Here is a 15,164-nt window from a genome sequence, read left to right on the forward strand (position 1 = left end):
TGCCATAGCCTCAAGGCCCTCAATCTCCACCCTCCACCCCCACCAACCTTCTTGTTTGCTCATGGAAGACCGTCAACGAATCAGTCTGCTCTTTCTCCACAGAACTCATGATCTGAATCATTCCCATTTACATATTTTAACTTCCAATGGCCTTCACCACCTTGAAGTTTATGGTTTTCTGGTTCCAAGTTCATCTTCACCATGGATATCCAACACATCAGAATGGTAAGAGGACTATTCAGGTCCTTTATCAGAGACTCAACTTCTCACCAGTGCACACAATTACCTGGACTAATGGTAACATAACCTTAGGTTAATGTTTATGACAAGGTCCTTCTCAGGAAATTGTTCAAGCCGTTAGCAGAGCTGCCACCTCACAGCACCGGAGACAGAGGTTTGATCCTGACCTGGGGTGGTGTGTGGATTTTGCGTTCTCCGTCACCAGGTGGATTTCTTCCTGACATCCCAGACGTGCAGGTTTGTAGGTTAACTGGCTGTTAAATTGGCCCAAGTGTGCAGGATGAGAAAGTGGGATTTTATAGAATTAGTGGAAACAGGTGATCAATGTTGAGTGTGGGCCAAATGGCCTGTTTTCATGCTGTATCTTTCCCTCAGTCACAAACAGCTTCATTTACTGGTGCCATTTAAACAATGACCTCAAATCATAAGCAAATATGTTTATCAAAATTGTAGGGAACAAGCATGGATTGAATTGAATCATTGATAAAGGTTATGAAAGAATTTGATGTTACTTTTTTTTGCAAATTGACAAATCAGACTACATGTCTTGCAGATCTAAATCCCTTTAATGTTACTGTTTCGTCAACTATGTCAAGGGAAACTATTTGTAAAGCACAGAATGGAAAAATGAAACTGAACTAATCCTAGAACTTGTCAGTATGCAATGAGAATATTCCATGTCACTAAAGCAGATTGAAGACTCATGCCAAGTCTCTGCTCCAGACTTAGAAGCAATATAAATGCAACAAACCCTTTCCTTTAAATTTCTACATGTAGAGAAATAAGGGCACTGTGAATGATGCCATTTTCAATTAGTTCCAATTAGCTCATTCGCTATGCCAGTTCCTAATGAAATGTTCAGAATCAACCAACTAATACAATCATGCCTGTACATTTTATTCTGAACAATTGCTAGTATTGGACAAGAACTCGGCTCTCAAACAGTGAGCAAGATATTTCATTACAAGTCAAAATGATACCATTGGTTTGGGCTAGTAAAGTAGCTAGGTATTCAGGTGACTTGCTTTATTTAAACTGCTAACTCAGATGTCAACCAAGCACTACAACCAATCACTTCAGCAGTGCTTCCTAAGTGGGGTCCAGACCAGAGGGGGAACTGCAACAACTATGCTCCAAATAAAGACCATACATACAACAGAAGGTTCTGAAGAAACAATATCAAAATAAATAATCCCAGCTTTAATCCGCACACCAATTTTGAAGGAACAGGTCACTAGGCAAGTAGATTTACTACTAACTTCCATACTAGTGGTACTTAGATTTCACCCACTTGTACTTCAGCCATTAGTTGCACATGTATGCCAGAGATCAAATGACTTGAGCTCAGTTACTTATGCTCAAAGCTGCTCATTTGCTGTCTATTTCCAGTCTACATTCATTTAAAAAAACAGCTGGCTGAACCCAGCTTTTAGACCATGGCATCAGCTGGTCTTTAAATGGACAGTATGTTCTTAAACATTATTTACAGCGATCATGGCAAGTTTATAAAGACCTCACAATGCAAGATATAGCACCCTAGAAGCAAACCACTACCTTCAAAACAATCTGCCTTTTGCTTGAATCATAAATAAAAGATAACTGACAGCTTTGCAGAACTACAACTCAAGTGATACCAGCTGTCAAAAGTACTCAAAAAATGCTTCCTGCCAGATCTGTCAACTTCAATGCTCAACCAACAAGCACATACTTTTCTTCTATCACCTCAATTCCCCATATAATTATTGCTGAGCCAGAAATTACTTAAAAAAAATAACATTCCCAGCTAATCCAAGAACAGTGGCGACTATTACAATAAATGACGGGCAATCACAAATTAGTTTGGAAATATAGCTGAATTACAGGATTACATTTACAGATTTCCACTCTGGGGTGTAGACATGGCGAGTACAGATCATACTGGTTACCTTCTTGGACGAGCTGACTTTGAAATCCAAAATAGTTTTTTTTCCAAATTTAAATTGCTTAATATTGTAACTCATTGTCCAAAGGTTACTTGGACAGTAATGGGAAGGAAAACTATCACCTCTGGGCAAAGCAATATCATTTTCTTTTTTTCTAAATCTCCCAATTTCTTTAGAGGGCAGTAAATACATTGGTGCTTGACAAAAGATAAACCTGTTGCCAAGAAATACGGAAACCAACTCCAACCAGAACTCTATATCTAGTCTTTAGATCTAAAAAAGTTTGGGTCTAAACAAAAATTCAATGTCTATTAATATTTTCAACCTCTCCACTAAAGCACTGTGCATGCACATGCAAGTTCCAGATGCGCTGGATTTGCATTGTTTTCCTCTATCAAATTTTCAGAAAAATTGTGCCTGTTATCAAATTAGTTAATGTAAACTAATGAATCTTAGAAAGATCACTCGGACAAGCTTTCCCCTTCCTCCTCCAGCTTTATTGATAGTTTAAATTTAAAATTACATTTCTATAGTTCTAAGACTTCAGTTGCTTTTACCTTGTCTTAAAAAAAACCAGATTTCAAGCAAATGATTATCTACAGTAGTCTAATTGTATTATACAAAAATAACATCTTGATTTCTGTGAAAACACATTCATTCAACTGCTGTGTAGATCCAATCCTATTTGCTGTCTTTCTGTTGTAATTTCATAATGGGTGTAATAGATGCTAAACTACATTCAAAAATTTAAACCTCTGCTTGCACATCTGTATCTCCAATACCAACTTCGATTTCAGCTACTGTAAGCTGGTTACTCCTATGCTTTAAACCTGTACTTTTCCCAACCATGGACAGGTTTGCTTGCTTTGTTTTGTTTACTCCCACTTAGTTTACAGTACGTAGGGCCCTGATACAGATGTTGGTTTGTATGATGAACTGCTTCCAAAGTCAAACAATTCAAAGCCAACATTTCAAGAAATCACATGCGGAAGGTTCAATGCAACTTCCAGGTTTGATTTCCTCACAGAATCACTTCCAGAACCCAAAAAGGGCCCCTGATCTGACTCATCTCTTCCCACTCATGAATCCCTATACACCAGTGGCATGGAAAGGGGGTTCTTTTACAAAGCATTATACATAACACCTCTACCAAACTAAACATAAACATTTGTAGTTAAATGCAGAAAGTCAATTTCCACCCCTTTCCTTTCACATTTTTGTTTGAGTAAAGCTCACTGGCCTGGGACTAGCCTCTATCTGCCAACCATTGGCCAGTGAAGAGGATTCAGAGGAAATAATACAACCATCAATCAGAAAAGGAGGGGGCGACAATGCAAGGTTTAAGCTGTAGCCTCAATCGTGCATTCCCGTGCAAGATGTCCAGCTTCACCACAACGGTAGCAGTTTACTTCACTGGCCTTGCTGCAATTGATAGCGACATGACCAGTTTCACCACACCTGCAAGTTAAACAAGACAATTTCACGTTAAGTTTTAAATACTTATTATGTTTACTACAACACAATAATCACTCAGTGTGAAAAAACCATTCAGTCTCAGCTTGCAGTTCATCGGTGCACATACTATTTGCACATTACATACAGCTTTATTATCTGGAGAGATCAGCTTTACCACACAGCAGACATTGAAACAATGAGCCATTCCAACACCAAACTAGTATGAAGTCACATCGCCACTCCTTTCTTCTTGAGGCAATATTCTGTACAATAAGTATGCAAATGAATCCTTGTAAAAAAAGAAATTGGGTTTTCTTTAATAAAATGCGGCGCTGATGATCCTGAGAATTGATATGATTTGACAGTTGTGGAACATGCTCTATCCAGTTAGAGCTGACTGGTTCCAAAAATAAATGCAGGCACCCGGATTGTTTCACCGCTCTAACGTTGCAGTTTTAGAAATTCATCATGTTGCACAATCTCAGGGACTTCACACGTGCTTGTAAAAAGATGCTTGTACGAAAGTCACTATGCTTGAAATTAGTGTCCAGCGATAATGAACACGAATTCCACCTAGCAGAAATGAGTGGGTTTCCAGGATAAGCAGGCCAATGACAAATTGGGAGGTTTACTTAAATTTTTTCAAACCCTCCCCACCCTAAAAATACTGCCAGAACAATATAACAAATTCAACGTGCCCCGCCTTCTCAATGACATTACAAAGCAGCTCGGACCTTACCCATAATCCCCAGTTCCTCAACTAATGGAAATGTAGAGCATTAAATTATCATCCACAAGAGCATTCATTTATAGGCAATGCATGCATTTTGGATTAATTTGCAGCATCTGCAAAAGTATTCAATTGATATTAAAACGTAAATCTCAGTAAAACAAGGCATGATACAAACCACCAAGCAGATATGTGACTGATGACATTTTGATGGCAAGATTAAAGAACATGAAATTTACACTGTAAAAAATGATCTGGGTGTATGTATACATGCATGCACCTTTGAAGAATCTGTTATGGTTTAAAAACATTCAGATTTAAACAAAATAAAGCTGTGCTAAACAATTTATAAAAAATGGCACACTTTGGAATGTTTGACAAAGCTACAAGGGAGGTTGCAGAGTCTGAAAGAACCCAAAAGCTTCCTGTATTTCAACACCAAAGGGACAATTTATGTGTTATATGGTATCAGAACTGAATGCTTAAAGACTTGTTGCATGAAGGTACTCCAAACGAGGTTAAGGGAAGTGCTCAAAAACCATTACAATTTTTTAACTGGCAGAGAACAAATTAAAGATAGAGGATCTGAAATAGAGTTGAAGAAAACAGCAATAAAAGGCAGATCAAGTAGAAAAAGGCAGACGTTATGGACGAAACATATGGTTACAATAACTACTCCAAATGGGAAAGGCTAGATGCATTTATTGAACAGAATTGAGAGAATGGCATCGGGTTCAGTAGCAGGAAGTATGCAGACCTTTTGATGGATACGGGAGAAAAACATCAATAGATCATTTACCTGGAACCTACAGCAAACTCCATATGTGGATAATTCTTTATAATCAGAAGGGCATCTTCCACCCTGCACCTTCTCGCTATGCCGCTATAAGGAATTCGCTATCAAGAGATTATCTAATAGTAAAGGCTTGAATCTCTCACTTTTGACCCAGTATAGTTTTTGAATTTATTGTTTGGCAGTAAGTATTTCTGGTTGAATTAACTTTAATTGAGAGATGCACAACTGACTTCTCTACGAAGGTGCACGATGTGCAAAGTCACATACTGTGCCAGAATATACAGTTGTCACAACCAGGACTCCACTGATCAGCAAAATCTACATACAAATCTAATTGAACAGTAACCTAGGCACATTTTGAAAACCATATACAGCATTCCTAATGAAAACTAAACCGTTGACAGCAGAGAATAATCAGTAAAAACGACTGTTCCAACGGAAAAATTCAAGCCCTCCTTCTACATATCTGGTGCCAATTTTCTTCAAGACTTCTAATCAATGACATTAGACATTGTACCATTTAATGAATGCATACTAATTTCAGCAATAAATTGTAACTTTCATGTTTAACCCATTTAAGCCAAATTATTTAAACGCTAACAAAATACCAAATGACACTCCCAGCCCCCAACTGGGGATAATCCCCAGCCACCCAACCGTCCCTCTTTCCACACGAGCCAACACCAAATTTTAAATCTTCATGAATTGCAGACGTGATACAGACCTCACTCCACATTCAATCCTTGAAAAGATACTTAATTTGGAAAACAAAAAATAATTTCCGGCAAACGGGTTTCTATAGTGCAAGACACGAGTGCACAGTTTTGCATAGAGCAATAACCGAGCAGGGAGACAACCAAGGTGCGAACAGCACGGGTACTACCATGGATGTATAAATACCATGCGACAGATTTTAATATGTTTTGATACCGAAACTTAAATGGAAAAATGACAAACGCTAGATAAAAAGTTGACAACAGGAAGTTACGTTTTGTTGATGTAAGATTTTTAATATTGGTTACATGAAACACCTAAAATTTAGCTGAGTAACTCATGACAAGAGCTGTGCCAGGTTGATTATTTCCATTTCTTTCCAAGCTCGATACAAAATGCAACGTTTAAAGTTCACAGGCTAACAATAGTTATTAAATCACAAATTTCAAACATTTGATATGATTAAATTTAAAGTTCAGCAGATATTTCAGTTACTTTATCCATTTTCATTATTGCATTACAAGTGGCCATGTACTGGCATTGCAAATAATACCCAATAATTTTCAAACATAAATGCATGCAGTACTTGTCATTTTATTCGACTCATCAGATGGGTTGAGCCACAGAGCAAGCTGCTGCATACCCAACAACTAAACAGTTTAAATTTCCTACATTATTTGAGGCTGGAACCAAAATTTTAGCAGGAAACCTAACAAAAAGCTCTTGGCTTTTAGTAATTCTCACCTGTTAACATTTTTTTTAAAAAGTAGTCAATTTGTGCGAGCAAATTACAAGTGGCTGAGCTACACTGGGAAGCTCCCATGATATTTGGTCCATTCAATTAGGATAGCATTGTAAGCAACTGCACCAGTCTCAGCAATCCAAGGTCAAGGGGTAGGGTTTTCTGGTGGAGGGCAGTAGAGATGGACACTGGCCACCACTCTTGCTTCCAAGTACTTCCCAATAATAGTCCCTTACCTTAAGTGCACTTGTGTAGATGTTAGTTCAGCAGCATTGCTTTGATTTTTGGATCAGCCCCAATGTTGAGGCACACATAATGGAAAAGCCAAATGTGCTAAACACAGAAAGGCACACAAGAGATTTTAGCCTAGTAGGAGTGTCCATATTGATATTAGAGGCAGGAGACAAACTAACCCTGGTCCCACCCCTACAAAGCCCTGTTTTGCCCATATGACAAAAATGTTACCCTGTGCATTTGAATTGCTGACATGCCCAAATGCTATTCTAGAATCAGAGCTGACTAAACATGCAATTGTGGATACAACCCTTGATACTCTTCGGAACACTTTACTACATTTACATTGCAAAAATGTTTATGTAGTCAGCCACGAGAACAGAAAATAAACAGTTGCATTGTGATATGGGTTAAATGAAAAAAGCATAAACAGTACTTAATGATTAAATGCAGTGCCATGAGCGTGTTTCACGTGTTACTTTGCAAAAAAAAATCTTTCAACATTGGATCAAATATTGCTAATTTTCAGAATAGGTCATCTATGACTAAACAGAAATTAACAATTGAATATAAAGCACATTCACAAAAAAGGCTGGTCATCTGCTTCATACCTATAGCACTTGGCTTTAGTGCAGTCCTTCTGAATATGCCCAAATTCTCCACAAGAATAACATTTCTGCTCATCAGCATGATCACAATCACGGGCCAGATGTCCAGGTCTGCCACAGTTGTAGCAGCATTGTTCTCTCTCCTTCTTTGGCTCCTTGCAGTCTTTGGCAATATGGCCACCCTTACCACAGTTGTAGCAGGCTGAAATTTAACAGAGGTTAAATTATTTGCAAGAAGTTACTTTACCACATACCATTGAGAAAAAAAATAATATTTACCATCTTCTTGTAGTTCACAATCCTTTGCAAGGTGGCCTGATTCACCACAACGGTAGCAGATATCTGTAAATGGGTTAAAATATTTCAGCTCAGTAACAGCTCTGCACAATACCAAATAGATATCTGTACTAAATTTTTTCAAGAAATCTGCCCAATTTAATATACCCATCTATCATAGAATATGCAAAATTTCAAATAAAATGCTGGAAGTACTCAGCCATTCAGGCAGATATCAATTCATCGGAACACAATGGCCTCTGGCCCAAAACATTTACTCCTTTCTTCTCGGCATGTGATTTTCTCCATTATATTGTTTTCAATCCAAAAATATCTGGAAAATCTTGACACAGAATTCTAGTCAGATCACTGTAGCCCATCTTGTCCAAGCTGATTAAGAACACCCATCCGAGATATTCCCAATTGCCCGAGTCTGATCCACATAGCTCCAAAACCTTTCCTATCCATGAAGCTTTGCAAATGTATTTTAAATGTTATTTTACCTGCCTCAACCACTTCATCTGGCAGCAATTCCATATAGCCACCACGTGTGACAAAAACATTGCCCCTCAGATTCCTATCAAATATTTCCAGTTACCTTAAACCCACGCCGTCTAGTTTAATTCCCCAACCCAGACCTCACAACATTCGATTTTACAAATTCATAATTTTGATGTCCAAACTTCAGATTTTTACATCAAAATTCATAATATGGCACGTAATGCAGCTTTTCAGCAGATGAATCTGCATGCCTACTCTATCATCCGCAGCTGTTAATGAGCTGTATGTCCCCGATTGTCGTCACCCACGGCCCCGTGGTGACGTACGTGTTGACATATGCGACTCGACTAAGCATGCGGAAGGATTTCATAGCGCAATTCTGTGACCGTGCTAACGAGGATCGCAATACAACGCATCAATATTGACCATCCGAAAACAGTCAGTAATTTCCGATCACTCCTCTACCATCTGGCATATATCGAGTGGCCGAATTGACAAATTGAAATTACCGGCTATTTTGCGGGAAAATGTGAGGCGAAATCGGAATGGCGGAAATGAAATGAGAAAGTGGAAACTTTCCGCCAAATTCGGACGGGTTGGGAGGTCTGCCAACCCTTAAAGGACTGCACTCACCCTAGTTATTCCCTTCATGATTTTATACACCACTACAGGTTCACCCTTCAGTCGAGGGGTGCCCTAATTTTTGCATCACTAAAATCAGCATTGTCTGCATTCAAATGGATCAGGCAGTTTAAAAGGCAACCATAATGGATCTGGTGTCGTCGCATTGTGAAAAAAACCTCTTAATTTTAACATTTCCTGATGGAGGAACAAGTCATACTTAAAATGTACAATCCGTGTAGCTTCTAAAAAAGGAAAGTATTAATAGTTGGGAAAATCTGACAGTCCAGCAACTTCCAGCGCGCCAGATTTTTGAAATTTTACCATATCTAGAAAATAAGGGTTTACACATGCTCGCCATAAATCATTGAATGTTTAAGTGTGACCGGAGCAGTTATTTTCTGCTAAAGATTTTTAAATATGTCCAGATAGGCAGCCAATTTTATACACATTAAAATTTTGGATTAAGCTATACCCCTAGCTCGACAACCAACTCTAAGATTAACATCTTGGTATCAACCTGAGAATTATAGGTCAGTTTCACTTTTCTCAGGATAAAGTATTCCTTAAGTGGTGGAAATCTAATGCAAGTTACTTACATTAATGACAACCATGTCATTCTAAAGGTACAAGACATAACTACATTAGATAGAATAATTCTGGTACTGTAATAATTACAATTACAGCTAAATTTCCACAAGGGACATACAAATTTGGTCCAATTTGAGTTCTACTTAGGAAATTGCAGGTAAAGTTATCAAATCAAATATACATTCATAATAACCTATTTCAACTCACGATTTTCACCAAAATTATAAATGAATCGTATACCATTGCTACAGACCAGTTTTTTAAACTGCTATAAACATAAATTGTCTCTAAGAATCAGGACACCACTCAAGCTTTCCACAATACTCAAGCTTTTTCTCAATCCCTTGTTCTCAGCTTACCTCTTGCAACAGGGTAGTTTCCTCTTCCCCGGAATCGAGGCCGACCCCCGCGTATACCACCTGCACTTGGACACTCGCGTGCCCAATGCCCGATCCGCCCACATTTAAAGCACTCGTTGCTGCTCATGATGAAATCTATTAAGAAATATTATATTTAAACTGCTTGACAGTAAACCATTGAAACTATACACAATCACAACTTCAAATGACAGCAAGTTGTCTTAAGATAGCCTGCAGCGCACTTCTATTTGGCATTTTAATCTCTGCGTACTATATATTTTATTCTACATCAAGGCCAAGTGTATATATCAATCTTATTTAAAACTCAAAACACAACATCCTCCCCAAAACATAAAGAGGAATGCAAAAAAAGTCTGCTTAAATCAGTTTTTTTTCCCATTAGGACGATAGCATGGAGAACAATTAAGGAAATTCAGACATGACATACAGCCACACAAAGCTTCCAGTCCAAAAATGGTACTGCTCATGTTCGACCTTTACCTCTTAAACTATTTATAAATGTGTGTATGGAGGCGTCAACAGAGCCAAGATAGCACAAATACAGTGAACCTCCAACTATTTGGAAATTTAAATGTTTGGCACCTGCCTCAGTGGGTGATGATATCTGCACTCCTGGAAATTCGCTGGAAAAAAGTGCTGGTCCAACAGTCTGGAAGATCTGCCAGTCTAGACAGAAAGTTTAAAAAAACAAAGCAGGAAGTGGAGGTCAAAGAGCAGTAAGTGAAATTAATAGGGGCAACAAAAACATAAAGAAGCAATTGGAGTCTTACAGGAAAATGCTAAAATTATGATACTCTAACTGCTTCACATAAAGATGCGCAAGTTAAATAAATGACACAAATAGAAATGAATGATTCAAGTTCCATTACAGAAACATGGTGCAGATGGACTAAAGCTTGTGCTGAATGTTCATGGTGTTAGACATGGAGGGACAGGCAAAAGAAACTGGGGGGAGGGGGGTCTGTTAGTAAGATTTACATCAGTGAAGAGAAATTATCTTGGCTTGGTAGATGATGCTTATAGAGTAGGATCAGCTTTGGTCAAGTTACAAAGGACAAAAAACACAGGTAGTTAAATCATAGGCTATATTCCAGATGCAATTTATTGCAAAGATGCGCTACTTTGTAGGCTAATGCGCTCCCTAAAAAGTACAGCGTAGAGGGCATCAGGAATCTTTTGGGAGAGGTTATGTGCATACAAAATAATGGGATATAGGAAATAAGCAGGCCAATGAGATTGATAGCTTAAATGAGCTCCTATAGTACAGAAATAAGAAATCCAAAACGTGGTTTTAAATTTACAAGAAAGTTAAAAGATTTAAGTTGGATGCAACATGGAAGACCCCCCTTCACAGATAGTGGACAGCCAATAGCAATTATTTATAAAAAGTAAATTGCAAAAGAATATTCTTTTAGGGCAACGTCCAACAGGAAATATGGTCCATTGGAGGATGAAAAAATTAAATATGGAAATGGCTTATCCAGTTGTTATAATTAACAGTAGGTCTAGGGATAGTAAACATTGAGACAAGGAAATTAGAGAAAAGCACAGTAGAACAAGTAAACTGGTAAGAAGACTCGAGGGAAGTGTTGGTCCCATGCAGATGCGCAAATTAATATAGGCAACCCATGTTATAGCCAGTGAGGTTCTCAAAGTTAAGCCTTCGAAAATCCATAAATCACCTCCCAAAAAAGAGAAAAGTTGAGAATGAAAGTAAATAAAAAGAATCTTTCAAGTTACAATTGTCTCTGCATGTTATATAAAATAAGGAACATTTTCTAGGAGTTCAAGCATCCACCAGTAGCAGTTATTCAGCTTCCCCCATTGTTAATTTTATATTTTGAACAAATCACAAAAAAAGCCAGAAAAATAGAAGAAACTGAAAGGTGAAAAATACTATTGAGCCTAGCTGAGAGTTTTGAAAGAGACACCCATAGATAGCAAACATTGGTTATCCTCAAATTCTATTGGTTTCAAAACTGTTCCGACGGTTTTGAGGTTAGTGGCTGTCGAATAAAGAAAATAGGTTTTTGTGGAGAAATACTGGTATCTACAATGAAGGATTTGATGATCGAACACCTTGAAAATAATAGGGTGCCACAGAATTAAGATCAAAACTTAGGAGAAAAGTGCATCAATTAAATTAGCAAATGGCATGCTGATTTTACTGCAAAGTTGGCGTTTAGAAATTGGGAAGTTTTGTTAGCAAAGCTACAGCTTAAGTATTGGACACTGCTTTTGGCCCTCACCCAGGAAAGGATAATGATATTGGAAGCAGCCCAAAGGAAATTCACAAGGCAAATTTCCTGGGATGAAACAATTGTTCTATCACAAGAAGCCAAATGGGTTGGATAGTATTCGTTGGGAGTTTAGAACAATGATGGGTGAACTTGTTGAATTAAAGGCCCGAAGGATAGAATTTGAGATTTTTCACAAGTGGCATTGTGAAAAGATGTGACAGGGTTTCAAAGGGCCAATCTTTTAAAACAGATGTACATAGAAATTTCCGGGCAATAATAGTGTAACATATTCTCTTCAGATATGTATGAAGGCAATCTCATTTAAAAACCTTAACGGGGAGGTGAAAGAGTTTTGTGGGCAAGGGTTAACTAACATTTTGTTCAAAATTTAAATCCAGTACTCAAAATCTGAAAACTAAAAATGATTGAGATGACTATATTGTGGTCAAAAGAAGCAGCTCTGCTTGCAACCAACACTGTAAAAAGACATGGGAAAACATGGAAAAAATAAATTGTGGTCATAAGCTTCATTACTGCAATTAGCACAGTACTCCTTTTACGAAATATCACTATTCTTTATCTTTAACCCTTATTACAGTACCTAGTGTTTAATTCTGATATCACGCTGACAAAAAGTCAAGATACATTGAAGTAGGAAAATAACTGCAGATGCTAGCACAAATTGAATGTATCACAAAATGCTGGAGTAACTCAGCAGGCCAGGCAACATCTCTGGAGAGAAGGAATGGGTGACATTTCGGGTTGAGACCCTTCTTACACGAAATGCTGTAGTATCGTCACCCATTCCTTCTCTCCAGAGATGCTGCCTGACCTGCTGAGTTACTCCAGCATTTTGTAATACATTCAAGATACATTGAAGGATAGGGTTTATTCATTTTCATATATTCTTTATTTTATCTTCTATGCAATTCTACCAGATTTCTTCAACTTCTGACTTCTCTCGGAGAAGTTCTCTAATCTTGAATACCACAAGTTACACCAGTTGCTGTTTTTTGGCTCATCTGCCACAATGCAAATGAAAAACTATAAACATTTAGATCTTAATGCCTGAAGCTTAATTCCACCCATGTAATTCAGGCTTTTGAAAATAAGACATGCACATTTTTATATGTTGTGTATTCTTGTCTCCAAAAATCAATTTCAAAACGAAGACAACCCAAAGGGCTCTTAGTCCCAACTGTAAAGCCCAGAGCTAAAGTTGCAAGAAAATCTGGGTGTAAATTAAAAAAATTGTGCAAATTATAAGGCCAACACTCTGACTGCAAAAATGCTTGTGACTAGTTGGTTATGAAAATCACAAAATGTTTCAATTATGCCTTGGTTCTGTTTAAAGGATAAATTAGTTCAAGCAATCCAACTTGCATTCAATTAGAAGTTTACCAAGTGGCAGCGTGTTTCAATGCTACACTAAAAGAAATGAAACATGGTTGGACAAGACAGAAAGCAAAGCAGAGGGAAGAAACATGATAGGACAACACAGGAACCAAAGCTTACAAAATTGAAACCAAGAAACTCAATACTGTAGCCTAAAGGTAAAATGCAAACAAACTCAAAGATAAATGTTGAATAACTATTAAACATCCAATTCTTGGACACAGAACAGACGATTTGAAATAAAATAGAAAATTTGAAGAAAAGTACTTCTATACTATATTAAAGGAAAATTACGAGAGGAAAGGTGCTTGTGTGTCCATGATAGCCAAATCGGCCATGTTAGCCAAATTGGCAGTTATCTGCAGGCTGACGAGAAACTTGCTCATCATTTGAAACCACATGAGATTTACAATTCACAAGTCAATAGTTACAATTATAAACGAGTGTTCCAACAGACCTCTGCTAGGTATGTTTAATTTAAAATCTACCAGAAATCGTAGACGTGACACACTCCACGTGGGATATTGCAAGCCCCAGTCCCAGTCGCTTTCCCGCCACGGACAGGTTCATTTAAATGTCAAGTTAAAATTAATTTTAAGAAACGACTGACCATATCACTTAACGCTCTGAATCTCTATATTAATTTCACGGTTACACTTTAACTTGTGTGTGAATAAAGCTCTGCCGCAGCGAACACGGGCCTAGCGGACTGGCCTCAGCCGCGGAATTTCCCAAAGACTGCGGTCCGTCACAAAGCAATGGCGGCAGGAAAAGCCATCACGGTGAGCGGTGGTGTGGCCCACCTCACGTGTGCGGGTGGACCAGTGCTGGAGCAGCAAGGGCGGGCAGACTCCACAGGTTAACCCCCCCCCCCCTCTCTCTCCCCTCCCTCCCTGCCACCAGCCACACGTACTTGGAGCCTAACATGGCGGCGGGGCCTCGGCTGGAAATGCGTTACTTAAATACGCAGCAGGCAAGTCATCGGGCCGACGCTGGGGACGGGCGGCGAGGATCCAGGCCCGGGCTGCGCTAGGCCCACAGCCTGGCGCACAGGCCGCAATGCGCCGTAGGAAATTCACTTGTTTACCTCAGCACTTCTTCAGCGTTTAACCCGACCTCGCCTCGGGAGGAGGTGGGAGAGAGAGAGAAAGCCGCCCTGCGTTAACGCAGAAGGCAAGGGAGAGGAACCGCGCCCGCCCGCCCGCCCGCACCATACCATCACCGCCTCCTCCCACACCACCGCCAGCACCACCCGGCGGCGGCGGCTTCCCCATGCCCTCGGTGCCGGGGCCGGAGCGGCGGCCGCGCCCTGCCCCATCCTGTCCTTACCGCCCGCCGCCTTCGCGCCGACTCACTCCCTCCCCGCCCGCTCGCTGCCTCCACTCACGCGGACCGACCCACGGCGCCGCCCTCCGCGCACGTGCCGGCGCGCACCAATCAGCTCGGCCCAATCCCAGCCGCCGCCTTGCTGATTGGACAGCCTTCACGCCACTCACCCGCTACTAGTCCCGCCTCTCGCCCTGAGCGACCAATCAAGGGAACGCTCCTGGCGCCTGCGCACTACCGCCGTCAAATTCCTTTAAAGTGAGGGTTTGTCCGTCCTCTCTCTGCGCCTGTCAGAAGGGGGCTGGTCAGTTTTCCCCATATTCAAGTAAGTAACACAACACTCTCCATTACAACTAATTCCATCGTGCGCCAGTAACAGATCGATCTGTTTTA

The 15,164-nt window shown here is 39.6% G+C and overlaps 1 protein-coding gene across 5 annotated transcripts; it reads right to left on the bottom strand.

The window, feature by feature from the left end:
* Positions 1 to 811: 811 nt before the first annotated feature.
* Positions 812 to 14,854, bottom strand: cnbpb (CCHC-type zinc finger, nucleic acid binding protein b). Of its 5 annotated transcripts, none has more exons than XM_078413966.1 (6): positions 14,775 to 14,831; positions 10,397 to 10,476; positions 9,790 to 9,924; positions 7,721 to 7,783; positions 7,445 to 7,643; positions 813 to 3,620 (listed from the first exon to the last, which is right to left on the bottom strand). In XM_078413966.1, the coding sequence occupies exons 3-6, from the start codon at positions 9,914 to 9,916 to the stop codon at positions 3,503 to 3,505; spliced, it is 507 nt and encodes a 168-aa protein (XP_078270092.1). In that variant the 5' UTR covers positions 9,917 to 9,924; positions 10,397 to 10,476; positions 14,775 to 14,831; the 3' UTR covers positions 813 to 3,502. The 5 variants fall into 5 exon arrangements, with proteins under 5 accessions (XP_078270094.1, XP_078270090.1, XP_078270092.1 ...); XM_078413967.1 differs by having other exon boundaries at positions 14,662 to 14,777; XM_078413968.1 differs by lacking the exon at positions 10,397 to 10,476 and having other exon boundaries at positions 812 to 3,620; positions 14,775 to 14,854.
* Positions 14,855 to 15,164: the final 310 nt, after the last annotated feature.

This window comes from Rhinoraja longicauda, chromosome 17, assembly GCF_053455715.1.
Source record: "Rhinoraja longicauda isolate Sanriku21f chromosome 17, sRhiLon1.1, whole genome shotgun sequence".
NCBI lineage: Eukaryota > Metazoa > Chordata > Chondrichthyes > Rajiformes > Arhynchobatidae > Rhinoraja > Rhinoraja longicauda.